The sequence below is a fragment of the Desmodus rotundus genome, chromosome 1, assembly GCF_022682495.2.
Source record: "Desmodus rotundus isolate HL8 chromosome 1, HLdesRot8A.1, whole genome shotgun sequence".
In the NCBI taxonomy this organism is placed as follows: Eukaryota; Metazoa; Chordata; class Mammalia; order Chiroptera; family Phyllostomidae; genus Desmodus; species Desmodus rotundus.
The window spans coordinates 106,913,449-106,939,278 of record NC_071387.1 but is presented as its reverse complement, the minus strand read 5'-3'; the positions used below and the strand labels follow the sequence as shown (position 1 = coordinate 106,939,278).

Below are 25,830 nucleotides of genomic sequence, written 5' to 3'. Positions count from 1 at the left end.
CGGAACTTCTCTGGAACATCACCTCGTTCATCGATCTGTCCCCTGTGTTGCTCCCAGGATCACGGTTCACGGTCCGCAAGTTCCCCTCTGAGCCGAATCATCCCCTTCCTACCACTGCTCCTCCTACGCTATCTCTGCTGTCTGAGAACGTGCTCTTGCGCTCGTAGGTCGGGTCCCCAATGAGCCTCAGGGCCCCCGAGACCCTTCATGCCCCGCCCCCTCCAGGGCCTCGGCGCCCACCTCCCCACCCTGCGACTGCGCTCTCGGCTTGGAGCGCCCCGCCCCCACAGGAGACCTGCGCGGAGGCCGCACTGCGGGCCGCAGGCTCTGACCCTGCCAGGTCTGCAGCCGTTGGCTCTCGGGGCATTGCAACCCCTACGCTGCGAGAGGCGGAGCCGGAGTGTGGGGTCTGGGCTCCAGGTGGGCCCAAAGGGAGGATGAAGCAGGTAGGGCCGCGGGGATGCTGTGCATGAAAGGATGGTGATGAGGCCGGGAGGGGTCTGGTGGAGCGCTAGGAGAACCCGGGAGGAGGAGGAATTGGCGAGTCCGGGGCCTGGGCCTGGGCTGGATTCCAAATGGGCATGAGGGTGGAGAAGGCCTGGAATCCCAGACCCAGGGCAGGGGCCCTGCGTCCAGGGAGGGTGGGGGTGGAACTGTGCACTGCCGGCGGGTCTGCCATTCACCTTTGGTGTCCCCACTCCCAGGCCCTGGTGGACGATACTGAGGATGTGTCTTTGGACTTCGGCAACGAGGAGGAGCTGGCCTTTCGGAAAGCCAAGATCAGGTATGTTTGGACTGGCTTTGGGCAAGCATCCCCCAAAGCTGTAAATTCATTCATTTACGTTCATTCACTCACTCGCTCATTTATTCATTCACAATGTATTGAGCACCTAGTGTCTGAAAGGCACGGGCTAGGGACACACCCTGGACCGGATCAGACAAAGTCCCTCCCTTCCTGGATCCTACAGTCTGGGGGGCAGGGGAGGGAAGGGGAATAACACTGAGTAGGCAAACAAAAATGTTAAGATCATTACAGCCTTTGGGAAGAGTTGGGAGAAAATCTACAGGGTGATGAAAGGGAAAGTAACTGGGCAAGGCCACTTGCCTCAGCACAGCCCGGGAGGGCATCTCGGAAGAGGTGACATCTGAGCGGAGACCTGAATGATGAGAAGCAGCCAGTCTTGGGAGACCTGGGAGGAAGTGTTCCACGTGGAAGGAATAGCAGGTGCACAGATCCTAAGACCCTGTTGGAAGGTCAGAGAAAAGCCTCTATGTCTGGAGGGTGGTGGAAGAGGATAAAGGGGTTGGCAGGAGGCAGGAGAGGTGGGCAGGAGCTTGAATTTTTAGTCTAATCCCTGCTCCAGTTCTAGCCAGACAGACATAATGTCCTAGGTCAAACTACTTGCCTGCCTGAGACCTTCAGCATCACAGAAAATGACAGGAATAAGGTGTATAAGATAAACTAGATTGCTGATGACCCAGACAGCTGCTCCATCTAGAAACGCACAGCTCAGCCACATTCACCCACTTGTTTCTGCCCCATCGCTCCTTCCAGCCATCAGAGCCAGCAGGCATGGGGGCCTGGCAGCTACATAGCATCTCTTTTAAATTCTCTGATCCAAATCCAATAATGGAATAGGACAGTATTAGTTTCCTAGGGTCACTGCAACAAACTACCATAAACTTGTTGGCTTAAAACAACAGAAATATATTCTCTCACGATTCTGGAGGCCAGAGGTCCAAAATCAATTTCACTAGGCTGAAACCAAGGTGTGTCAGCAGGGCCACACTCCCTCTGGAGCCTCTAGGGGGAAATCTGCCCTTTGTCTTTTCCAGATTCTGGCAGCTGCTGGCTTGAGGGTCCCTTCCTCCATCCTCAAGGCCAGCAGCGTGGCATCTTCCAATCTTTCTCTGCTCCATTTTCACATTGCCTTTTCTTCTCTCTGTGTCAAATCCCCCTCTGCCTTCCTGTTATAGTGTTACTTGTGGTTGCATTTAAGGCCCAGCAGTTTGATCTGGGATAACCTTCCCATCTCAAGATCCGTAATCACACCAGCAAAACCCCTTTCTCCATATGTGGTAACACTCACAGGTTCCTGTGTATTTGGTGCGAGGGCATTATTCAGCCTACCACAAAGATCAGCGATTGTCGAAGGAAAAACATTGTAAAAGACCTGGGATCCTGGGGAAAGAATCTTACACAATATCTAAACTCATTGTATGTTCAGTTTTGATTGAGCACCTCCTGTGTGCTGCTGGCTGGGGATATGCGGAATAAGGACACACCCCTGCCTCTATGGAGTTGCCCAGTCCAGAGCAGAGATGGTTAACCTTGACACTGCTGCCGTTCTGGGCCAGGTACTTCTCACTATGGGGGTTGTCCTGTGCATTGTAGGATGTTTAGCAGCATCCCTGGCCTGTACTCACCAGATGCCAGTAGCACCCCCCTCATGACATCTCCAGACAATGCCAAATGTCCCCAGGAGGCAAACTTGCCCCCAGTTGAAAACCATTGGTGCAGGGGTACAGGGTGTAGGTATGCCCATGACTGTTACGACTCAGTGTTTCCATGCTTGGGCATCGTTATCCTGGTCAGGGGAAGCAGTGACTGCTGAGCTAAGGCCTGAAGGATGGTAGGAATTAGCTAAGCAGGGAAGGAGTGAGGATGTCAGATGCAAAGACTTGAGAAGTAAGATGAGTTTAGGGAGTTGAGAGTGTGGTTCACTGGGGACTAATCTGGACAGAGACTGGCCGCACCCTGAAGGGCTTACAAGTGACATTGTGGGGGTGCGATGTCCACTAGAACTTCCTATGAGGATGGGAATGTATTGTATCTGTGTTGTCTAATATGGTAGCCACCAGCCACACATGGCTGCTGAGCCCATGATAGGTGGCTAGTGTGACCGAGGGACAAAAATTTGGATATTTAATTCTAATTTAATAACTGCATGTGGCCGCCATATTGGGCAGTGCAGTCCTAGAACTGGAATTTGTGCAGGGCAGTGACATCCGAACCTCTCGTAGCTCTGACTGAAGAGGACTCACATAGGGCAGCAACACAGCATCTTCATCTCACTGGGACACGCAGCCACTACCCCACGTATGGGAGTGTTCCTGCTGTCCTGTCTCCTACACGGGCCGTGCTGGGCTCCCAGAGGCAAAAGCCAGTGTTGTGAGACGCCTCGAAGCCTAGAAGTTTCAGCCTCTTATTTCCTGCAAACCTTTCTATGGGTCTGTTCACCGAGATCCATGGCCTGTTTGCCAGTTCACAGTTCCCCAGCCCAGGGGCTGTTCCACCGAGGTCACTCCCAGGCATGCCTGATGCTAGCCCTTTATTCACAGTGCCCTTGAACAAGTCACCGTACCTTCCCGATCCCCATGCTCTCAACTGTAAAATGGGGAGGATGTTAGTTCCATCACAGGGCTGCGTAAAGAGGAGTAAATCAAGTGACAAACGTATGTAACAAAGGCTAGTGGGACCCCTGGTAACTCATGCGGGCTTCATAAACGGTACCTGTTATCTGATCCTAAGTGGGACTTCTGTGTCCTGTCTCTGTGGGAGTACTGGGGCAGAGGCAGGTCCTCAGCTGGACCAGGGTGTCGCATTGGGGTTGTCCCTGGAGCTGGAGACTGACCCTCCTGTGGAAAATTATGTTTATGCTTTCAAGGCACTGTCTGCACAGATTCATTTGGACCCAAAGGTCATGGGTTTTAGTAGGATGCTCTCATCTTGCCTCAGACGGATTTCTTGGACCTGGTTTGGGTCTCCATTGTCAGGGCCGGTTTGTCCCCAGAGTTTGGTCAGTGTTGGTCCTCATTCAGCCCAGGGGGTGTCAGACGAGAAGATGCCATAAGGAGTCACCTGTTAGTGGGGACCAGGTCCCAAGGCAAAAACTATGTGAAATCAAAACTTCCCTTGCAAATCTCTAGCTACCCTGTCAAGTAGAACAACATTTTATCTTTCGAGTAGTCTTTTACTGTCCATTCATCTTCTCACGTTGGATACAAAAGCTGTTCCTCAAAATGAGCTGCAGATGAATTTCTTGGCTGTGTTTTAGGGGAAGTCATAGTGAATGAAAAACAATAGTAGCAAACACTTCCCTAGTACTAACTAAATGCAGACACTGTTCTAAGTGTTTTACTTATAATAATTCATTTAATCTGTGTTACAAAACTATGAGGTTGACACTATGATTTTTATCAGTTTCAAGATTAAAGAAATTGAGGAAGAGACTTTAGTGACTTGCAGAACATCACACAGCTTTTAAGTGGCAGGTGGGGAGTTTGGCTCTCAAGCCTGCATCTCATATCACACCGTGCGTCGTAGGGTAGGCAGCCCTCAGGGATGAGCTCTGCCGTGGGAGTAGCATTTCCAGGGCTTCCGTCTGCCGACCCTCCCTACCTAGAGCAGGCTTTCTCAGCCTCAGCACTGATGATATTTGGGGCTGGATAATTCTCTGTTGTGGGAGTTGTCCCGTGCACTGTGGGACTTTAGTGACATCCCTGGTCTCTACCCACTAGGTGCCAGTAGCAGTGTTCCCCCCCCTTTCCCTAGGTGTGACTCCAGATGTTGCCACACGTCTCCTAGGGGCCAAGTTGCCCGGTTGAGATCCCTGCCTTAGATTATTCTCTGGCTCTCTGGGGTGTGGATTTGGATAAGTTAAATTTGCATTTGAAGGAGCTCAGAGCATTCCTGACACCTCTGTGTTTGACACTGACCTGAGGGAAGCTCTTGGGGTGGGGGGCAAGGGAGCAGGGGGCGCAGGTGATGGTTCAGGCGTCGCTTTGGTGGCTGCGCATTGTTCTCAGAAATCAACACGGGCACATCTCTAACTGCCTCCCCTCCACACACAGACAGACACACAGACACACACACAGACACACATCCAGACATCATGCTCCAACACACTGAAGAGAAGGAGAATTTTAGTTTTCTTTGTTGTTATGCCAGGAAGTCTGTTCACCTCAGTAAGAGAGGACCCTGTGTCCTCTGGGGTCCCCCTGTCCCCAGTGACTTTGGGGAACAAATCACTCAGCCCTCTTCCACTCGAAAATCTATTTTAAAAATGTAGAAATGTAGCACATAAGCAGGTCTCACCAATATTGAGGAAGGTCTGTGATTACCAAGGAAAATAACCCACAGAATCAGGGAACTAGACCAATTTCGGTTCTCTTTGATTAGGGCACGGAATTACATATTTTGAAATTAACTCCTTACAACTACAGTCACTTAACTTCCTCTTATTTATATTTTTTGTTAACATGAAATTGATTGCGTAAGGCATCCCAACATACAGAAGGGAGATTTCTGCTGAACTGTGATCCACATAGTTCAGGGAAGTCGGTGACAGGAAGGGGATGTCGGTCAGGATCCTTGATGTTTGATACTGGACAGCTTCACTGCACGGACCTGGAGGAGTTAGCTCATTTATTTATTCCAAGGGTGATGCTTCTGACATGCGGGGCTGGGCATCCTTTGTTCCAAGGGCCGTCCTGTGCACTGTAGGATGTTTAGCAGCATCCCTGGCCTCTGCCCACTAGATGTTAGTGGCGGCCCCCGAGTCGTGACAACCAGAAGTGCTTCCAGACATTGCTGGGGAAGCTCCAAACAAGTTCCCTTTTGAGAACCACTGGTTTATTCTTTGGTTCACTCATTTATTCATTAAATCAACAAAAATGTTCAAGGACCTTGTGTGCCAAACACTGTTCCAGGGGACACAGAGGTCTCTGCCCTCCTGGATCTGGCATTTTAATTAGGGGGAAGACAGTGAACATATAAGCAAATATCTAAACAGTGTAGCATCAGAGGTTGGTAAGGGCCATGCAGGGGAATGTGAGAAAAAGAGTCCCAGGGCCAGGGGCCTTCTTAGATCATGGAGGGCTCTGAGGAGGCCTGAGGAGGTGCATTTGGACTGAGACTCAAATGCGAAGGAGGAGCCAGGCGTGGGAGTCCTGGCAGAGGAAACGGCAAGTGCAAAGGCCCTACAGATTGTCGGAACCAGGCCAGGGTGTAGAAAGTGGGGGGTGGAAAGAAGAGATGCTGTTATAGATTTGTTAGGGAAAAGGATGTGGAAGGCTCTGAAGATTCCAGTGGGGAATTTGGGATTTTGTCTGCTTTTGATGGGCAATCTTTGCAAATGAGCAGGGGACATGTATGATAGGGGTGACACTTGAGAGAGCTGCCCATGACCACTGTGTGGCCTGTAGGGCAAGAAAGGAGGCAGTGAGGGCTGTCAGGAGGCCAAGGAAGGGTGAAAGATGCTGGTGGCCCGCACTGGCTGGATGCCAGGGATGCACGTGGGAACTTGGTTCACGTTGACCTTTGTCCGAATTCTGCCAGCTGTAGGTCTGGGACTCCTGAGACTGGAGCGAGAGGGTGGAAGGCAGGGTCTCCCTGGTGCAGGTCTCAGGATCTGTATTCCCAGGAGATCCCAACTTCATCTTTATCCCCAGGGACTTCAAACAAAGGAAGGCCCAAAACTTCAGGTTCTCTCTCTAGAAGATGCTGACTCAGTGGGTGTGGAGATGAGTGTGAAAGGTTCCTACTGTGTGATTCTCTTGTGTCCCCTGGAACTTGGAATGTTTTTCTGGTTGGTTGTTTCTGGATTAGTGAGGAATGTGCATGCTAGTGTGTGTGTTTCACTTTCATTGGGATGGGAGCAGGTGCTGACACAAGGCCAGATATTCTGGCAACGGATGCCAATGACGCTTACCAAATAGCAACTTAATAAATACAGGCTGGAATCCAAGGGGAAAAGCCCCGGGGCTAGCCCTTAGCCAGCTCCAAGGAAATGCTCACAGGGGCTCAGCCCTGGGTGTTCCATGGCCAATGACTCATTCCTCACTCATCACAGGAGTAAGGAGGCTTCCAGAATGACTCAGAAACAACCACAAATGTGAATGGATCTTCACATTTTTCCTGCATATCAATACAGATGTTTCTCACACCTGAATTTTAAAATACTTTAGAATAGAAATTGCAAAAAGACAGTCAGATGACTGACTGCAAGCCTCAGATGTACTCTCTCAGTCCAGGGAGGCATTTAAAAAATTTATTTATTTTTAGAGAGAGGAGAAGGAAGGGAGAGAGAGTGGGAGAGAAAGATCGATGTATGAGAGAAACGTCTATTGGTCTCTTCTCACATGCCCCCAACCAGGGACTGGACCCACAACCTAGACATGTGTCCTGACCGGGAATCAAACCGATGACCTTCCAGTTTGCAAGATGACACCCATCCGACTGAGCCACACCAGTCAGGGACCAGGGAGGCATTTTTAATGTATGTGAATTTAAATCTAAAAATTGGAATGGGCCACATTAGAAATGTGATTCCCCACAGAGACAGAAGGGGGACAGACTGGTGGTTGCGAGGAGCTGTGGGGAGGGAAAACCAGGGAGAAACTGCCAGGTGGGTGTGGGGTTTTACTCTGCACGGGATGTTTTGGAACAGCGTTGGGAAGTGCTGAATGCCACTGGATTGTCCACTTTAAAATACTGCATTGTATGTGATGTGAATTTCACCTCCATGAATCTTTTTGTTGTTTTATTTTTATTTTTTTAAACTTTCTTTTTTAAAGTAGTTTTGGGTTTGCAGCAAAATTAAGGGGAAGGTACAGAGATTTCCCATATATCTTCCTGCCCCCTCCAACACAGCCTCCCCGTTATCATCCCCACCAGGTGAGACATTTGCTCCAACCGATGAACCCTGACATGTCATAATCATCCAAAGTCCATAGTTTACATTAAGGTTCGCTCTGGTGTTGTAAGTTCTGTGACTTTGGACAATAAAATGAGGTGCATCCGCCATTACAGTGTCGTATAGACTATTTCCGCTGCCCCCAGATCCTCTGTGCTCCATCTGTTCACTCTCCCCTAGCTTCCTAGCTCCCGGCAACTGCTGATCCACTGTCTCCATACTTTTGCCTTTTCTGGAATGTCATATATTTGGAATGACATAGTATGTAGCCTTTTCAGATTGGCTTCTTTCACTTAGTAGCATGCAATTAAATCATTTTTTTAAAAAGTCTGGATTGCAGACTTTTTTTGAGAAGCCACTCGAGTTGGAAGAGTGGGCTCAATTTTACCGTGGGGCCTGCCCCTCCTGGGTGAGCCCCAGCCCTCACCCACCTGTTGACTTATTTACCAGCCCAGCTTGGCCCTATAAGCACCTGAGTTTTCAGGCCCCCCATGCCCACCTCTTAAGGACAGTAAGGAGCAAATATTACTCCATCGAGCATTTCTACACTTTCTAGGGGTGCAAGAGGCTTTGAGTTGGAATTCCTCTCTAATGCTGTGGGTTTCTGCCCAAACCACTAGAAGCTGCTGCCAGGTGATGGAGGGGCCTGTGGGGGGTGCGGGGTCAGGCCCCAGGGGTCAGGCTGGGCATGGCCATCTGCGTCTGTCTACCCTGACCCCCGTGTTCCTAATCATTCCCCAGCCTTTGTATATACCTTGCTCTCTGCTGCCTAAATTTGTCCTTTAGATATTAAAATATTTTTAAAAATTCATGTTTTTAATTGAAATATAATTTACACACCATAAAATCCACCCCTTTGAAGTAAAGGAACTTCAACTCAGTTATTTTCATTTAGCGTATTCAAAAGGTATACAATCATCATCACTACCTAATTCCTGGACCTTTTTATCACCATCCCCGCTCCCTGCCAGAGAAACCCCATATCCTTTAGATGTGAACCCTTACGTGGCTAAGAAGCAGGCCCTACTGTGAGCCAGGTGCCTCTTCTCTCTGCACCCACAGCCCTGTGTCTACCCCAGGCCTGATGACCAATTTGTGTCCACATCTCGGGTTTCTTACAATGTTGGTAAATAGCTGAGAACCTCGTAGATGCCCTGCCCAACTCCCATGCTAAAGTCTTGGCAGCTGGAACAGCTGACTGGATGGCTGGTGGGACCCTGCTCCACTGTTTCTTCTGAGTAGTCAGAGGCCACGCCATGGCAGTTGTTGGAAATTCTGATCATGATTCTTCTTACCCTATTAATGACAGTTTCCACTCTGAGTTGAAATTGCCCGTCCGCTTCTCTGCCCCGCATCCCCAACAACCAGACACTAGGGATGTCCGTGAGGGCAGGACCGGGTCCATCTCGTTCACTGCACTCGGCCCGGATCCAGTAGGTGCCTGGTAAATAGTGTAGGTGCTTAGGGTATGTGGTATTGCTGCTGTACGCTCAATTTATTAAAATCACATGTTTCCTAAGTAATTTTGAAAATCATTTTAAGTCATGTACGTGTTGATTACAGATTTAATTCTATGTCCTTAAACAATGTAAGCACAGTTTCCATTTCAGTATTGGTTATTTTGAGTACCAGATTCATCTGTGAACGATAAATACACATGCACGGCAATTACAAAACTCTGCCTTCAGTGTGATGGAGTTTCAGAAGTTGGAAAGTAACATTTTGAATCAATGTCCTTGTGAGGACTTAGGAAAAAACCTTTCTACTTTGAAATAATTTCAGACTTACCAGAAAATAGCAAGAATAGTACAAAGAACTGACGCACCAATCGCTAACCATTTCTCGTCTGTGTGTTTGTATTTTGAAGTGTTTGAGGGTAAGTGGCCCATTGCATGCTCCGTCACCGCTAAACACTCCAGGGTGTGTTGTAAGAATAGCACATTTTATCACATAAGCAGAGTGCAGTGACTGAGGCTTATCTATAGCTCATGTTCCAGTGCCCTTTTTACCCCGTCCAAGGTCCAATCCGGGCTCACCCATTGCATTTAGTCATTCTGGAACAGTTCTCAGCCTTTCTTTATCCTTCATGACGTGAACAGTTCTGGAGAGTAAAGGCCACCTATTTTGACCCATGTACCTGAACTTGGGTCTGTCTGGTATTTCTCATGATTAGATCCAGGTTATGACTTTGGGCCGAAACTATAGAAATGATGTTCTGTTCTAAAACAACATTTGTTTTCAAGCTCTGTCACTACTAAAGGTAACCCAGAAGTGGCACTTTTTTTTGCCCTCCACCACCTCTTATCTGCATCTCAGACCCCAGATTTTGGTCTTTGATTCTCTTCACCACAAAGAATCCAAGGCTCCTTAGGGAAGAGTCAGTTCCAAGTTCGGCTGGATTTGGAACATCCTTTTGTTACCAGAAAGCACAACTATTTTTTTGAAAAGTCATAGACTATTATTAGGGATGAAGACACCAGTTTAATGGGGCCCCCACAGGTCAGGCTGTGGTACTGATCAGTATTTGCTGAGTGAATGAATATGATTTCATTTGGTTCTCCCATTAAATAATCTGTATATTGGACTTTTTGCTCCTAAGATGCTATCATTTTAAAGTGCACTGGTTTGGTTATAGCTTTTGGGGGTAGAAAACAAATACCATATTAATATTTTCAACCATTAGTGGGTGTATCCTGATTCCAAAAACATTAAAATGGTAAAATAAAAAAAAAAAGTCAACTCTGGCTGGTGTGGCTCAGTGGATTGAGCACTGGCCTGCGAACCAAAGGGTCTCCAGTTCAATTCCCAGTCAGGGCACATGCCTGGTTTGTGGGCCAGGTCCCTGGTGGGGAGGGGGCTGGGACACAACAGGGTCAACCACACATTGATATTTCTCTCCCTCTCTTTCTCCTTCCCTTCCCCTCTCTCTGAAAAATAAATAAATAAAATATTTTTTAAAAATAAAGTTAAGCCCTGGCCAGTGTGGCTTGCTTGGTTGGAGCGTCGTCCCAAACACTGAAATGTTCTGGGTTTGATTCGCAGTCAGTGCACATACCTAGGCTGTGGGTCTGATCCCTGGTCCAGTTGTGTATAACACCTGGTCTAGGAGTGTACAGGAGGCAACCAGTCGATGTTTCTCTCTCTCCCTCCCTCTCTCTCTAAAAGCAATGAAAAAAATGTCCTTGGGTGAGTATAAAAAACTTGCAAGTTTAGACAGGATTCTCTTTATTTTTCAGATGAGGAAACTGAAGCTCCCAAGAGCCAAGTAACAGATCCAAGCTCACACAAGAGCTAATACTTGATGCCTTCAAATCCTGCCCATTTTCTAGAAGAATCTAGTAGCTCTTCAGAAACAAAAGCACATAAATGGGTAAATTCTACTTTCTACTTCCAGTGTGGGCGGGGGTGGGGGGAGACACCCTACTTGGAGTGAGGGTGGAAACAAATAAGAATCCAGGTTCCTTACCTTCTTCAACCTCTCCAAGGCTCCACCTGCTCTGAACACCTTCCTGCTGGCTGACTTCCTCTCCAGCCTTCTGGAAAGTCAGTCCTTGGCCTCTTTGCTTTTTTTCTCTCCCTCAGTTAGTAACTCCTAGTCTCCTATTTAAAAGAGGTGAGTGCTCCCCTCCACCTCCAGTTGTTTTTAAGTAAGTCTGGGACTCTTTATTTTACACCCCGATTTTTAGAGGAACCTGATCTCCTTGTCCTTCCTGCCTTTGAGAACCATCTGACAAAATATAACGTGGATTGTACAGAGTTAAAACTCTGCAACACTGGAGCCTATATTATCAGTTAGCTATTGCTGTATAACAAATTACCCCCAAACTTAGCAGTTTCAGACAAAAAGTATTTGTTATCTCACACTGTGCCTGAAGGTCAGAATCTGGGAGCAGCTGCACTGGGTTGTTCTACTGAGTTCTTCCATCAGGAGCTCCTAACTCCTGTTGGTCCTCAGCTGCTACTCTGTAACATTAGGGCTGCATCATGGTGGCATTCTAATTCTATCCTCTGTCTTCATTTGTGAGCCGAAGAAATCTAGAAAGAGAAACCCTCTCTCTTCAAATATATAGCCATTGCAAGGTGTACTTTATAGAGAAATGGTAAAATAGATACTTGATTCTTACCCTTCTTTTTTGTTGTGGGGTTTTTTTTTTTTTTTTCAAGTGATGAGATCATTCCCAGCATCCCCCACAGGTGACCACTGAAAGTTTAAGTATCACATGACTCGTGGATGAAGACATAATAGGTCTGTCTGGGAAAAGCCCAGCCATTGTTAATGTAATGAGAATGGTTTGCTCAACATTGATGTAACTTGGCAGCCATGGAGGGTGGACTGGAATACATATGCGTGAACAATGACGACTTCCCTGCACTAGTCAGTGGGGGTGGGAGACACCACTGAGTGAGCATGTGTACTGTGTGGCTGTGGCATTCAAAATGACTGAGCGAGTAGAGCAATGAATCTGCATGAGATTTTGTGTCAAGCTTGAACATTCTTCTGTGGAAACTATTTGGATGATTCAGAAGGCCGCAGGTATGGACCACTGGTGATTGGCGGCTTCATCACGACAATGTGCCTGCTCACACATCACGTCTGGTGCAGAGTTTTTTGGTGAAACAAATTACCCAGGTGACTCAGCCTCCCTATAGCCCAGATTTTGCATCCTGCAACTTTTGGCTTTTCCCAAAACTAAAATCACCTTTGAAAGGGAAGAGATTTCAGACCATTGTCTGAAATTCAGGAAAATACGATGGGGCGGCTGATGGCAATTGGGAGAACTGTGTGGTGTCCCAAGGTACCTACTTTGAAGGAGACTGAGGTGTCATTGTCCTATGTACAATGATTCTGGTATCTTCTGTCTTCTTCAATAAATGTGTCTACTTTTCATAGTACATGGCTGGATACTTCCTGGACAGGCCTTGTATTTTTATTGCTCCTTAAGTTGTCTCACCTTTGGCCAGTGGGAGCCTCTTCCAGCTGGCTTCTGAGTCTTTCTGACCTGACTCTGGTGTCTGACAGCCTCCTTGCTTCATGGGATGTGCTGAGGTCCCAGCCTCCTCCTATGCACTTCTCCATCTGCCCCTGGAATCGCCTTTTCTCCAAGGGGTCCTGGCTCCTTTGGAGAATGGAGTTTAGAAGCCACAGCTTGGATTGCCACCTGTATCATCTCTCAGCCTCCAAGGCTAGGAAGTGCATCAAGCAGGGCTGGTTGTCATCCCTTAGTGGATGTATTTTGCGGAGTCACTGTTGTCATCGAGCACATGTCCCTTTCAGCTGATCTGTGGGAACTCTGGGCTACAACTGAGTGAAGACTTCGGTTCTGGTGCTGATTCTGCCATCAGAGCAGCTGCTAGCCCGTACTTCACATGAACTAGAAAAGATGCCCCTTCCTCAGGGAGTTAGTTTCCCCCAGAATGTGTAGCTGGCCGATGGTGTGTGCGCCTGACTCCAGCAGAATACTGCATCAGCTGTGTAATTGCTTCTGTGCACCAACCCTGGGCAGTCCGCTTCACCTCTCCCAGCATCCGTGTCCTCATCCGCAGAATGGCTGGCTGCCCCCTTCTTACCCCACTTACTTTCTTTGGGTTCATTTGTCCCAAGGCGGGAGTTATGGGTTAACTTGTATCCTCCCCGCAAAAGATATGTTGAAGTCCTAGCCCCCAGTATCTTGAAATGTGACCTTATTTGGAATAGGGTCTTTGCAGATGCAGTGAGTTAAGACGCGGTCATACTGGAGTTGGGTGGGCCCCTAATCCACTATGATCAGTGTCCTTATAAAAAGACAGGCATGTGAAGACAGATGTGTGGAGAAGGCCATTTGACAACAGAAGCGGAGATCGGAATGATGCGGCTCCGAGCCATGGGATGCCCAGGGTGCCAACTGTCCTCAGAAGCTACGAGAGAGGCCTGGGACAGACTGCCCCTCAAAGCCCTCAGAAGGAGCCAACCCTGCTTATATGAGCGTTTGGACTTCTGGCCTCCAGACTGTGAGAGAGAAATTTCTAAGTCGCCCAGTTTGTGGTGCTTTGTTACTGCTGCCCTAGGAAACTCATACAGCGTGTTTCCTCTCTTCCTTGCCACGGTCTCTGGACCAGCAGCCCTGGCATCTCCTGGGTGCTCATTAAAATGCAGATTCCCAGACCTCCTGAATCAGAAGCTTCATTTTAAGAACAAACCAACTGATTGCTATGTGAAGCACTGCCTCATACAAAAGGAAGTTAGTGGTATGATCACGCCCCACTAACTAGTTGGCTTTAATTGAACACTTGCCTGCCCGCCAGGCAGTAACCTAAGCCCCTTACATGCACTGTTACTCTCATGTAGTCTTCCCAGCAACCCCCTGCGGTCGGTACTGTCTCCAGGGAGCACAGCCACGCAGGCATGCCCTGCACTACTCCGGGGAACGGGACTGTGATTGAATGGCACCTCCTAGCGTTGTGCACTGCAGCACCTCTGACTCCTATCCCATTTACAGATGAAGAAACTGGGCACATGCTTGTGGTTAAGTCACTTGCCCAAGGTCACGCAGGTCCTCCATGACACCCTCCCACACACCTCACCCTGCTCTGCTGCCTTCTTCCTAAAGGAGAGCCAGTGAAGGCAGCGTCCCTTGTTCCCCCACTTCTTTCCTCCCTCTTTTGCAATGAGGTAAACCAGACATAATATAAAACTGATCATTTTAACCTTAATAAAGTGAACAATTCAATGGCATTTGGTACATTCACAATGTTGTACCACCATTACCACCATTCAGTTCCAGAATGTTTTCATCATCCCAGAGAAAATCCCATGGCCATTAAGTCAGTTCCCACTCCCCCTCCCATCCCGCCAGCTCCTGGCAACCACAAATCTGCTTTCTATCTCGATGGATTTGCCTATTCTGGATATTTCGTGTGAATGGGATCGTACAAGGTGTGACCTTCTGTGTCTGGCTTCTTTCACTTAGCAGAATGTTTTCGAGCTTCTGTCATGTTGTACAATAGCATGTATTCATTCTTTTTTTATTTAAAAAATTGTGGAATGTGCATAACATGACATTTCCCATTTTAACCGTTTTCCAGTGTGCTTGTAGTGGCACTGAGCACATTCACACTGTGTGTAACCGTCACCGCCGTCCATCACCAGGACTTCTTTGTTCAACCCAAACTGAAACACGATATTGCCTTCAGTAGTAGCTCCCCATTCCCTCCTCCCCCAGCCCCTGGTAGCCCCTATTCCACTTCCTGTCGCTATAAATGTGCCTATTCTAGGTACCTAAATGGGTTCTTACAATATCTGTGCTTTGGGTCTGGCTTCTTTTACTTACCCTAATGTTTTCAAGGTTCCTCCACATTGTAGCAGGTATCAGAGCTTCCTTCCTTTGTATGACTGAATAACATTCCTTTGTATGGATAGGCTACATTTTTGTTCATCCACTCATCTGTTGATGGACAATTGGGGTGTTTCTATCTTTTGGTAAATGGTGCTACTCTGAACATGTACTCAAAAACAAGTTTTTGTTTGAGTCCTGCTTTTAGCTCTTTAGGGTTCCTTTTTTTATTTCTTGGTTGCTTTTTAAAAAAAACTGGGTCTTCAGCTAAGGAACGTGGTCCACGATTCTAGCAGCAGGAGCAGGAGAGTGTGGGCTGGATGGGAATCTCTGGGTGCTCCAGGCAGAGAGTTAAGAATTTCCACCCAGGGCCCAGCCTGTTGTCCCTGGGGGTTCACTTTCATTTTGCAGGCTGAGCATATCTAGCCTCTAAGGTTGGGATGTCTCTTTAAAAAGAAATAAAGAACAAACAAGAAGGAAAGCGCTGGTGACCAGAGGGAAGTGTGTTCTTTTATTCACTTCCACATGCAAACCTCTGTTGTGCTGACCTTTGAATCAGAGCTGTGAGGACTGAGCAATCAGCATCTACTCAGACATCCCCGCAGTCCGAAAACCTGCTGGTCCCAGACTCTCATCTGGGGAGGAGGAGTAGGTGCTGTCGTTTGAAGCAAGAAGCCAGAGCCTGAAGGAGGATGGTGCTAACATTGTGTCTGGAGCATTCTGGAGAATGAAAGTTAAGATTCCACACAGATGCTTCAACCCCTGTGTTAGCCTCGCCCCTTGTGGTTTCTGAAGGGCTTCTAGGGGTCTCCTTTTTTAGGCATGGAGCCCTTCAGTGCCTTTCTGCTTTGTTCTTGGAGCTGAGTTTATCTGGAAAATAAAACAGAGGATGGATCAATTGTAATGAGCAAACAAGGCACCTGGGCCTTCTTAAAATGAAGACCCTGCATTCCTAACAAGCTCCTGGGCGTGTGGGGAGCTCATAAATGGAGATCTGGATGACGGGGACAGGCAGGCAGATGCCGTCCTAGCTGTGACCCTCTCACACTGAAGGTCCCCTCCCTCCCACATCCTCACAGGGGCATACCGCCATTAGCAGAAGAGCCTCCTGATTCCACGTGGGTGTCAGGGCTGAAGAAATAAATAGCAGCACCCTAATCATTTTTAACAATGGGGAAAACATATTTGACAGACGACACCCAAAAAAGAGCATTACATATTTGACAGACGACACCCAAAAAAGAGCATTGCTGGTCAGGCTTTTTTTTTACTTTCCCAGTTCTCAAAAATCTTGATCATTAAGGAGTCAAACAAGTAGATTACTATTAGTCACAACCGCCCTCTGGTCTGGCGTCGTAGGTATTTTATTTCCTGGAAGCTTCAGACATCTGAGGTACATGTTCTCCCATTTTACAGATGAGTAAACTGAAGCTCTGAGCAGTTTAGTAGCTTGTCCACGGTGCAACACAGCAAGGGTGGGGCTCGAATGCGCATCTAAGCTCGCCGGCTTTCACTGTCTATAGGTAGGGCCTGGGGTGGAGGGCTGGGTAGGCACTTGAACTCCACACAGCACTGGCTCTTTCTTTGTAGAGGGACTGGTGAGTCCAGAAGAAAAGACCTGCTTTCTGGAATTCGTCTCCTGCGTCCAACTGTAATGGCCAATTACTCAGTTGGGGAATTTTAGGTTTGTTTGTGTGTGTGTTTTTTTAACCACATGGCCTCCAGAATATCAACCCATGGCCTTGGTTTATTCTGAAAGGTGTCTTGCTTCAATGCAAATTGAAGTTTCCTCTGATGATTTCTTTATATTCTGCTTTTTAATTCAAATTTACATAAAAGTACAGAGAACAATGAACTTGGTGTTCCGGTTGCCCATCTTTAGTGGTGATGAACATATGGCCATCCTGTTTCATCTTTGCCCATCCACTGCCCACCCCTGATTATCTTGAAGCAAATTCTTGACATCATCGCAGGTGCTTTTTTAAAAAAAGATTTTATTTACTTTTAGAGAGAGGGGGAGAGGGGAGAAGGAGAGGGAGAGAAACATCAATGTGTGGTTGCCGCTCATGCACCCTGTCCTGGGGACCTGGCCTGCAACCCAGGCATGTGCCCTGACTGGGAATCGAACTGGCAACCCTCTGGCTTACAGGCCAGCACTCAATCCACTGAGCCACATGGGTCATGGCACAGGTGCTTTTTTTTTTTTTGTAGTGGCAAAGTAAACCTGGGAGGAAAGATAGTATCTTTCCTCAGATCCTTGCCTCAGGAAAAAGCCGAAAACTTTCCAGAGCGTCTGAAAGATGATGGAGAATTTAAAATAAGATGTTTGATGAGGAATTCAAGCAGGAGACAGTCTTAAAAATCAGAGTACAGTTTTCAAATTGTGTACAGTTTTCTCATCTGTTCAACAATTAAATAAAGGGCAAATTTTAATTCAATCACTGCTGAATTTAGGATTAAATCAACCTCCCCTGCTCCCCAAATCAAACCTGCCTTAGAAGCTTGTGGGAAAGAGGACGCGTGTGCCTATGGGACGTTGTCTGCCCCGATTTTACGCTTTGGACTGTCTAGACAGAGCACCCCTGTGCTGACCTGTATGCATTTTTTAGAGTGGTTTTAGGTTTACAGAAAAAATGAGCAAAAATACAGTTCCCATAAGCCCCTCCCCATCCGAAATTTCCCCTTATTATTAACCTCTAACATTAGTGTCATAATCTGCTGTAATCAGTGAACCAATATATTATTATTATTATTAACTAAAGCCCATAGTTTCCATCAGGGTTCACTCGTGGTGGTGTACATTCTATAGGATTTGACATGCCCAAAAAATCTCCCGTGCTCCACCTATTCGTCCTCCCTCCCCCAACCCCTGGCAACCACTGATAACCACTGACCTTTTTACTGTTAGCCTTTTCTAGAATGTCATAGAGTTGGAATCATACAGTATGGAGCCTTTTCAGACTGCCGTCTTTCACTTAGTCATGTGCATTTAAGGTTCTTCCATGTCTTCTGATGGCTCAATAGCTCATTTCTTTTTAACACTGAATAATATTCCATTGTGTAGATGCACCACAGTTCGTCCATTCACCTACTGAAGGACATCTTAGCTGCTTCTTAACTTGGGAAATTATGAATAAAGGTGCTATAAACATCTGTGTGCAGGTATAGATGTTTACTCAACTTATTGGGGTAAATACTGAGGAGTGCAATTGCTGAATTGTATCATGTGAAGAATTTTTACAGTGACTTGGAAAGATTTTTCTTTGGTCAGTGGATTCAATCAGAAATTTTTTTTAATTGAGGTGCAGTGCACATACAGTCAAGTACACTAATTGTAAGCATACGGTTTGATGAATTTGAGTACATGTGTGCACAGGAGATCCACATCTCCAGCACCCAGAGGTCCTTGTGCGCCTTCCCCGTCAGCGCCCCTCACCGTCCCAAGATAACATGACCCTGACATGCAGCGTAATCTACTGGTTTTGCTAGTCAGGCAGCTCCCACACTGCCACTTTGGAGCAGATTTTTTAGGGGGAAAGGGGCTGTTAGTAGCAGTTTTTTCATTTTTGGTTTGTTTTGAATGGAGCCTGATTTCATCACCAAATTGTTCCTGCTGGTCTGCAGCAGGGGTTAGCACACTTTCTGGGTAAATATTTTCAGCTTGGCAGGTCAGCGAGTGATTGAGCATGGCTGTGTTCCAATAAAACTTTATTCACAGAAACAGGAAGTGAGCCTGATGTGGCCCTTGGGCCAGAGTTGGTGAATCCAGTATAGAGCAGTGCTTTTCCTTTGTAAAGTTCAGGTCTAGGTCCCACTGTAAATCTGGACCCATGTGTCTTGGGACAGGAGTAGCCTGTGCATATTTTAAGCCCTCAGGAGGCTTTCCTGCACATTCCAGGTTAAGAACCTTCTGCGTTTCCTTCTAAGGAGGAAGGTAATAGGTGTTCTCAGACCCAGAACTATGAAAATGTATTCAAACTTAAACAAAAACCCGTTGAGACTCTTCCCACCTTGACAACACTTCCAGTTGTCTCATTTCCCCCTTTCACCATCTGTCATTCTTTCCACCTCCTCCGCTGGACATAACAGGCTTCTGCCTGGCCAGGTGGAGGGAATGCTGGCTACCCAGTGGGAAATGGTCTGTGTTCACGTGGAGGAGTGAAGTATGTTCTTCAGTGAAAGCAATGGGGCTGGGACAATATGGAAACTGGAGTCTTGGGGGATCCCTGACGTGAAACGTCTGCCCCCAGGGAGAGAGAAGGAAAGTTGTGGTCAGAGGGGGAATTTTCTAGTGGGGCTCCTCGAGGTGGGGCAGTTTCGAGTGACTCTGAGGGCTGAGATAACAACAGCTACTCACAATTACCGAGCACAGCCTGTGTCTCAAGCACTTCATATGTGCCAGCTTCACTTGATCTTTTTAGTGTCCTAGGAAGGGAAGGGGCTGCTGTTGGCATTCCCATTGTACAGAAGCAGAGACTGAGGCATCGCGAGGTTACATAGCTTAGGGAAAGCCATAGAGCTACTCAGAGGTTGGAGCCAGAACTGGAACCCTGGCAGTTGGGCACCTCTCAAGAGGCGACCAGGTGGGTGCCTGGGAGGGTGGAGCTGAAGCCAGTGGCATGGAGACGTGAAGGTGAATGGTGTGTGTGTTTGCTCTGCAGCTGCGGAGGTGGCAGGAGAGAATGCTGGGAGGGCGGAGGACCCCTGGTAGGGAAGAGTGGATGGGCTTAAGCCGTGGCCTTCCAAACTCTCAAAGCTAGAAAATTGGTCTGAGACCAGAGTAGGGTTAGCTGGGGGCAAAGGCCAGACTCCAGAGAGAGACTGAGTGAGGGTTTGTGGGGTTGCCCGGGGAACAACCTGCACAAAATAGCATTAAAGCATTAAAGCAATATTTGAAAGTGCAACAGGCATCATTTTCTACTTGCTTTGGGCTTGGTTTGAAAAACAATAATTTGATTGAATAATAGTAGTAATACCTCTCAACCAAGCAGAACTTTCCAACAACTGGAAATTTTTCTGTTTTATTTCAGGAAACCACAGCCAAAAAAGAAAGAAAAAAAGTGGTGGGCAGGTGATTTATTCGAATACATCAACTTCCAGGTTTTACCCTGGATCACTGCACACTTGGGTCTCTTACATCTTTTAAGTGTGTGGTGTTCTACAAAGAGGACTCGTGTCCCAGTGATCCTTAATGGGCTCAATCAATTGCAGTTTCGACACAGCAAATATTTGCCTAGAATCTTAAGTGTTACTCATTGTTGGGATATAAAATTATCTTAAACATGGTTTCTGCCTTCAAAGAACTTACAGTTATGGCAAGAAGACTCATTTATCTTCAGTGTGAAGGGGTAAAATTGTATTGAGACAGTTTGTTGAAAATTTTCAATAAGATTTAAGGCAAAAAGAGTATAAGAGGTTGCCAAGAGTCTTGTCTTCTGGAACAGTCCAGATTCAGAAGTTCAATGTCATCACTTCTAATTCTTAAATGCTGGGTACTCTTCCCAGGCTGGCTTTTCACCCAGGCTGCCAGGAGGGCTCAGTGTCAGAAGGCACAGATAAGAAGTGTTCAGGCGCACAGCTGGTGTTTGGCTGTGGCCCCCTTTGTCCTTTAGAACATCATGAGTACATGCAGAAGTCACTGTAAATTCCACTTCTGAATCTGAGTTCATGGTGCCTTGGGAGTTCAAAACAGCTCAATTCCATGGGAGCCCCTAGTCTGCTTGTCCTGACCACACTTCTCTTTGGGAAGACCCAGCGGACTCATCCCCCTGCAGGTCTGCTGGCTGCCTCTTCAATCACCCTGAATGCTGCAAGCTGGCGGTTCATGGGCCAGGGTGATACATAGCCTCCATTATTTTATTAACATAATTAGTAGCCATCATTTAAAAATCCTATTTGCCATCACAAGTCTGGATTTCTGGCTTCTTGTGAAATACTGAATTTAGCAGAACTAGGACAGGCTGGCCAAGTAGAGTCACCTGCCATGGGGGGATGCCTGCTCTTCCCTCTCCTCCTCTCCCTCCTTGGCAATGCCGTGGTGCTTTAATTGCCGTCATCACTGGGCTTGCACTGTTGCTTTCCTGATCTTGATTGAGTGCTTTTCTTTACCTGTGCACTATCAGAAGTGGATTCCTACAAAGGAAATAGAAATCCATGAGTGTTTACCTGGCCCGTGTCACTCATGGCTGCCACCTGCCTGAGCCCTACAGGCATGTGTTATCTATCTGCTCCAGATAAATGGATGGCCCTTGTTATTGATTACCCTTGGGGCTCTCATCTTTCAGGCTCATTTTTTAAAGCACTGGATGTAGGATGAGCACATAACCCCTTGGTTCTGTCCCTTCTTTTGTGCCTACAAGCCCAGTGAAAAAAACCATCATCGCTTAGATTAAATTTCATCATCCAAGTACCACTCATTACAAGCAACTACGAGTTAGACTGGTCATTGGCATGTCATCCTCATTTCCCTCTCTCCAGGAATATGCGTTCCCTGATGACAAGAGACAGCACCTATGGGCCACACATGGCCTCGCTGCTCCGTTACTGGGTAATAACCCAACCTTTACCTTTAGGGAACTGGTGACTATCACTGCCAGGTGGGAAGGCAGTGAGTGATCGGTCACATTTCACTTCAAATGTGACCCAGTTTCAAAGAGGGCAAGTAATATTTGGAATCAAATTAGGGGAAAGTACAGGATTCTTTGAGAGGGAGAAAAAAACAAGCTAGTGTAATAATAACTGTTGCCGACCTCCTAATTTAGTGCTGTGTCTGTCCTGGGAGCTGCAGCCTGATTGAATTTGGCTTGAAGAGCACTAGAGAGAACATGGAAAGTCAGAAAGCACGGAGTGAGCTCATTGACTGCCCGTTTGGCCCCTGGAGTGAGAGGGCCTTCTGGGTTGTCTCCTAGGCATCCCTTGGCCACCTTTTTCCACCTGTTTTTCCGAGTGAGTGCCATCGTCACCTATGTGTGCTGTGACTGGTTCAGCAGAAGCTTTGTGGGCTGTTTCGTCACTGTGCTTCTCCTTCTGTCCTTTGACTTCTGGTCTGTGAAGGTAAGTCAGTCCCCTCTCCTGTGATGCTGTTGCTTCCGACACACGTGGGCTGTGTTTCCGGATGGTGACTGTCCCAATGCATGTGGCTGATTTGAGCCAGGAGGTACTCTGGGTGAAACTGCTGGTACATAATGCTGAGCCAGAGTCACTTAAAATTAGAGGAAAAAAGACATTGTTTGGTGTTGAATAAATGGCTTCAGCATATCAACTGTCATGGTTACAAATATGTGCCATGTGAGGATGACTACTCTATACGGCTTTGGATTTTTAATAAAATTTGCATGTAATAAATATGTAAATATTTAAGTGTACTATATGAGTATATATATTTGGGGAGTCTGTCACTTTTTAAGGTAAGCTTAATTAAAACTTAGAAGCCTTAAAAAATCACTTCTAAACCACCACAGTTCAATTCCCCTTTTCTCTGCTCCCAGTACAAGTTTAACCTGACTGAATAGGTGACTTTTATTTTATTCGCCAATAAATAGCAGAGGACCTTCTCTTTACATGTGACCTGCTTAGAGTCATTTTGTCCATTTCCCTCAGAATGTGACTGGAAGGCTCATGGTGGGCCTCCGCTGGTGGAACCAGATAGATGAAGATGGGAAAAGCCACTGGATTTTTGAAGCCAGAAAGGTATTCTCCATGACGCCTCAGACCAGCATGGGGAAAATGGCTGTGGGAAGTCTCTGGCTTCCTTCTGGACTTCGTGCAGATCTGATGTCCACCCTGCACAAAGCCCACTGCTGCTGGCGCCCCAGCACGTAACAGAAGCACATGTAAAATAAATGAAAATGATAGCATGAATCACTTTCCCACAACAGGTCTCTCCAAATAATATTGCTGCCACAGAAGCTGAAGCCCGAATCTTCTGGCTTGGCCTCATTATTTGCCCGATGATTTGGATTGTGTTCTTTTTTAGCACCTTATTTTCCTTGAAGCTAAAGTGGCTGGTAAGACAACACCTTGACTCTGACATTGTTTTGACGTCTGTACAGAGCCAGGGGTCACAGGAGTGGATTGTTATTTATTAGCGATAGATTTATTGAAATAGCTGTTTTGAGATAATTTACATACCACACAATGCACCCATTTAATGTGTATAATTCAGTACTTTCCAGTATATTCGGTTGTGCAACCGCAATCAATTTTAGGATATTTTCATCACCCCCAAAAGACACCCTGTACCCTTCAGCTTCATCACCTCCCCATGTCCCTGTGCACCTAGCCCAAAACCCACTCATCTTCCTGTTTCTATCAATTTGCCTATTCTGGACATTTCCTGTAAGTGGAATCCTACAATATATGGGGTCTTTTGTGACTGACTGCTTTCACTTAATGTAGTATTTTCAAGGTTTATCCATGTTGTAGCTTGTATCAGAAAGAAGTTGTAACTTCTTTCCTTTCCATGGCTGAATACTATTCCACTGTACAGATAGGCCACATTTTATTTGTCCCTTCATCCACTGATGGACATGTTGGTTGTTTCCACCTATGGCACATATGAATGATGCAGCTAAGAGAAGCATTTTTAGAAAAAGCATATGACATCCTACCTTCGACAGAGAGCCCTTCCTCCGTGGGGAATAAATTAGCCTCAGAGTTCTGAAGGTTTTTTTCAGTTACTGTATTTGTTGCCATGGCTGGGTTCATTTGTTGAGAAGACAAAATATCCACAGATGTTATAGGCAACAGTGTGCTTAAAGGTGTGGGCTCTGGAGTGGGGACCCTGGCTTGGCCATTAGCTCTTGGACTTTGGGCAACTTTAGTTTCTCTGGGATGATAATGCACCAGCTTCTCAGGGTGTTGATCATTGAGAAGTGTCCGTGAGTATTTGTAAATGCTCAGTAAAGCTTGGCTGTTACTGTAGGTGTAGGCCTGAGGCCCCGCTACTTGGGTTGGAAGGAACATTTCAGTATATGCTCAGCAAATTTCCCTTTGCTTTGTCTGAATGCAGGCCCTCGTGATAGCTGGGATTTCTCTCCAGGCCGCTAACCTATATGGCTACATCCTTTGTAAGATGGGAGGCGAGAGTGACATCAGCAAAGTCACAGCCGGTTTTCTGTCCCAGACAGTGTTCCAGACGGTGAGTTACTGAAATCCGACTCCTGGAATCCGACTCCTGGACCGTTGCTCTTCAGAAGCTCAAGTGAAGGAGGCCTGTTGGCAACTGCAGTTTTTAATGTTTTCTGTATCGGCCAGGCTGCCACGGTTAGCTTTTAAAATTGTTAAAATATGCAAACATAAAGTTTACCGTTTTAACTATGTTAAGTGTACGGTTCAGTGTCATCCTGAACACTTACAGTGCTGTGCAAGCACCCATCTCCATCCAGCACCCTTCCACCTTCCCAAACTGAAACTCCGTACCCATTAAGTCAACAACATTCTCCTTCCTGTTCCTATGACTGTGATGACTCCAGGAACCTCACTTAAGTGGAATCATACAGCATTTATCCTTCTGTTATTGTCAATTTTAAGTGATTTTAAAAACTATAGAATTAAGAACCACTCAAAAAAATTTTTAACCTCGCATATGGTCTCTAGAAGTGAGAAATATTTTAAATTTGACCAGGCTCATCCTTAAGTGGTTTGGACCATGTTAAATATTTATGGTGCTACTTTATACCAAGACACTGAGAACCAGCTCTGCAGGCTCTTGGTACATTATGGGTTTGCTCTGGCCTTGAATCAGAATCGGGCCATGCACAAGTGGGGACTGAAAACCATTGTTGACTTTCCCCTTGCAGGCCTGCCCAAGTGACTTTCAGAAGCCTGGCCTGGAGGGGCTGGAGACCCACAAGTGCTAGGTGAGAGGCGGGATCAAGGCAGGGTCAGCATAGTGCAGGGCTGGGGGCCTGTGGGAAGAGCAGCTCCCCTGGGCTCAGCTGTGCCTGTGGTCTGGGTGGGCTTCCCCCAGAGCCCTGAGGACCAGGTGCAGAGCCAGGCGGGAACCAGCCTGGGTGTTGGGCATTCCTGGGGCTTTGTGACCTTATTGTCTTTGACCAGGATCCCAACCTCCTCACATTGGACTTGTGCCAATTTGACCATATGTGCAGACATGAAGGGGACAGCGGGGGGGGGGGGGGGGGGCAGGGAGGAAATGAGAGAATGGGAGGGAAAGAACAAGGGGATTTGCCCACCCTTCCACTTTTGCCCACAGTAAGTTGGAAAACAGGAATTTACTCTTCTCTCGGCCGTCTCAGTTCTGTGCATCTGTCATGCAAAGAGTGAGCATCTCACGGCAATATAGATAATTCTAGAGTTTACATCTGTCTTTCCTTTCTATGTAATTGACAAAACCCCTATGAAATGTATGGTATGACCTGGAAATCGCTGAATGCAGTGTAACGTGACCACACAAGGCTGACACAAACCCCCGCCTCTGTGTATGTGGGTGATTCTCGGGCTTCTCACGGGTGTTTTGACTACCTCAGCTGCAGCACATGCTTACCCTCAGAACAACCCTTCGCTTGAGGCTCAATTAATATTCTGGTTGTTCCTCAAGCTGAAAAGTAACTGGACTATGCCGTTTAAAACCATGACTGTGAGAGGGATGGCGTGGTGGAGAGAGGGCGAGTGGTGGAGATGAGGGACTGCTAGGGCCATGGCTGTGTAGTTTGCACTGAAGCCACACGTCCTCTTTGTTTCCTTTCCAGGCTTATCTTCGGACACGACAGTAGCTGAAGTAAGAGGGTGTGTAATCAAACAAGCTGCAGCAGAGAAGAATTCCATGACCAACAAGTTGTTGGTTTTCAGTGAGGCAAGCCTTG

The 25,830-nt window shown here is 47.0% G+C and overlaps 1 protein-coding gene across 1 annotated transcript; it reads left to right on the top strand.

Annotated features, from left to right (window-relative positions):
* The first annotated feature begins 308 nt into the window (after window positions 1-308).
* TVP23A (trans-golgi network vesicle protein 23 homolog A) lies at window positions 309-25,822 on the top strand. Its single transcript, XM_024571538.3, has 8 exons — window positions 309-446; window positions 705-784; window positions 21,916-22,060; window positions 22,607-22,696; window positions 22,885-23,013; window positions 24,018-24,146; window positions 24,808-24,867; window positions 25,717-25,822. The coding sequence occupies exons 1-7, from the start codon at window positions 438-440 to the stop codon at window positions 24,865-24,867; spliced, it is 642 nt and encodes a 213-aa protein (XP_024427306.1). The 5' UTR covers window positions 309-437; the 3' UTR covers window positions 25,717-25,822.
* The last annotated feature ends 8 nt before the right edge of the window (window positions 25,823-25,830 follow it).

Coding starts and splice junctions, on each gene's coding strand:
- TVP23A (XM_024571538.3), top strand. Junction 22,061..22,606: donor TTGACTTCTGGTCTGTGAAG/GTAAGTCAGTCC, acceptor CATTTCCCTCAG/AATGTGACTGGAAGGCTCAT. Junction 23,014..24,017: donor CCTTGAAGCTAAAGTGGCTG/GTAAGACAACAC, acceptor GTCTGAATGCAG/GCCCTCGTGATAGCTGGGAT.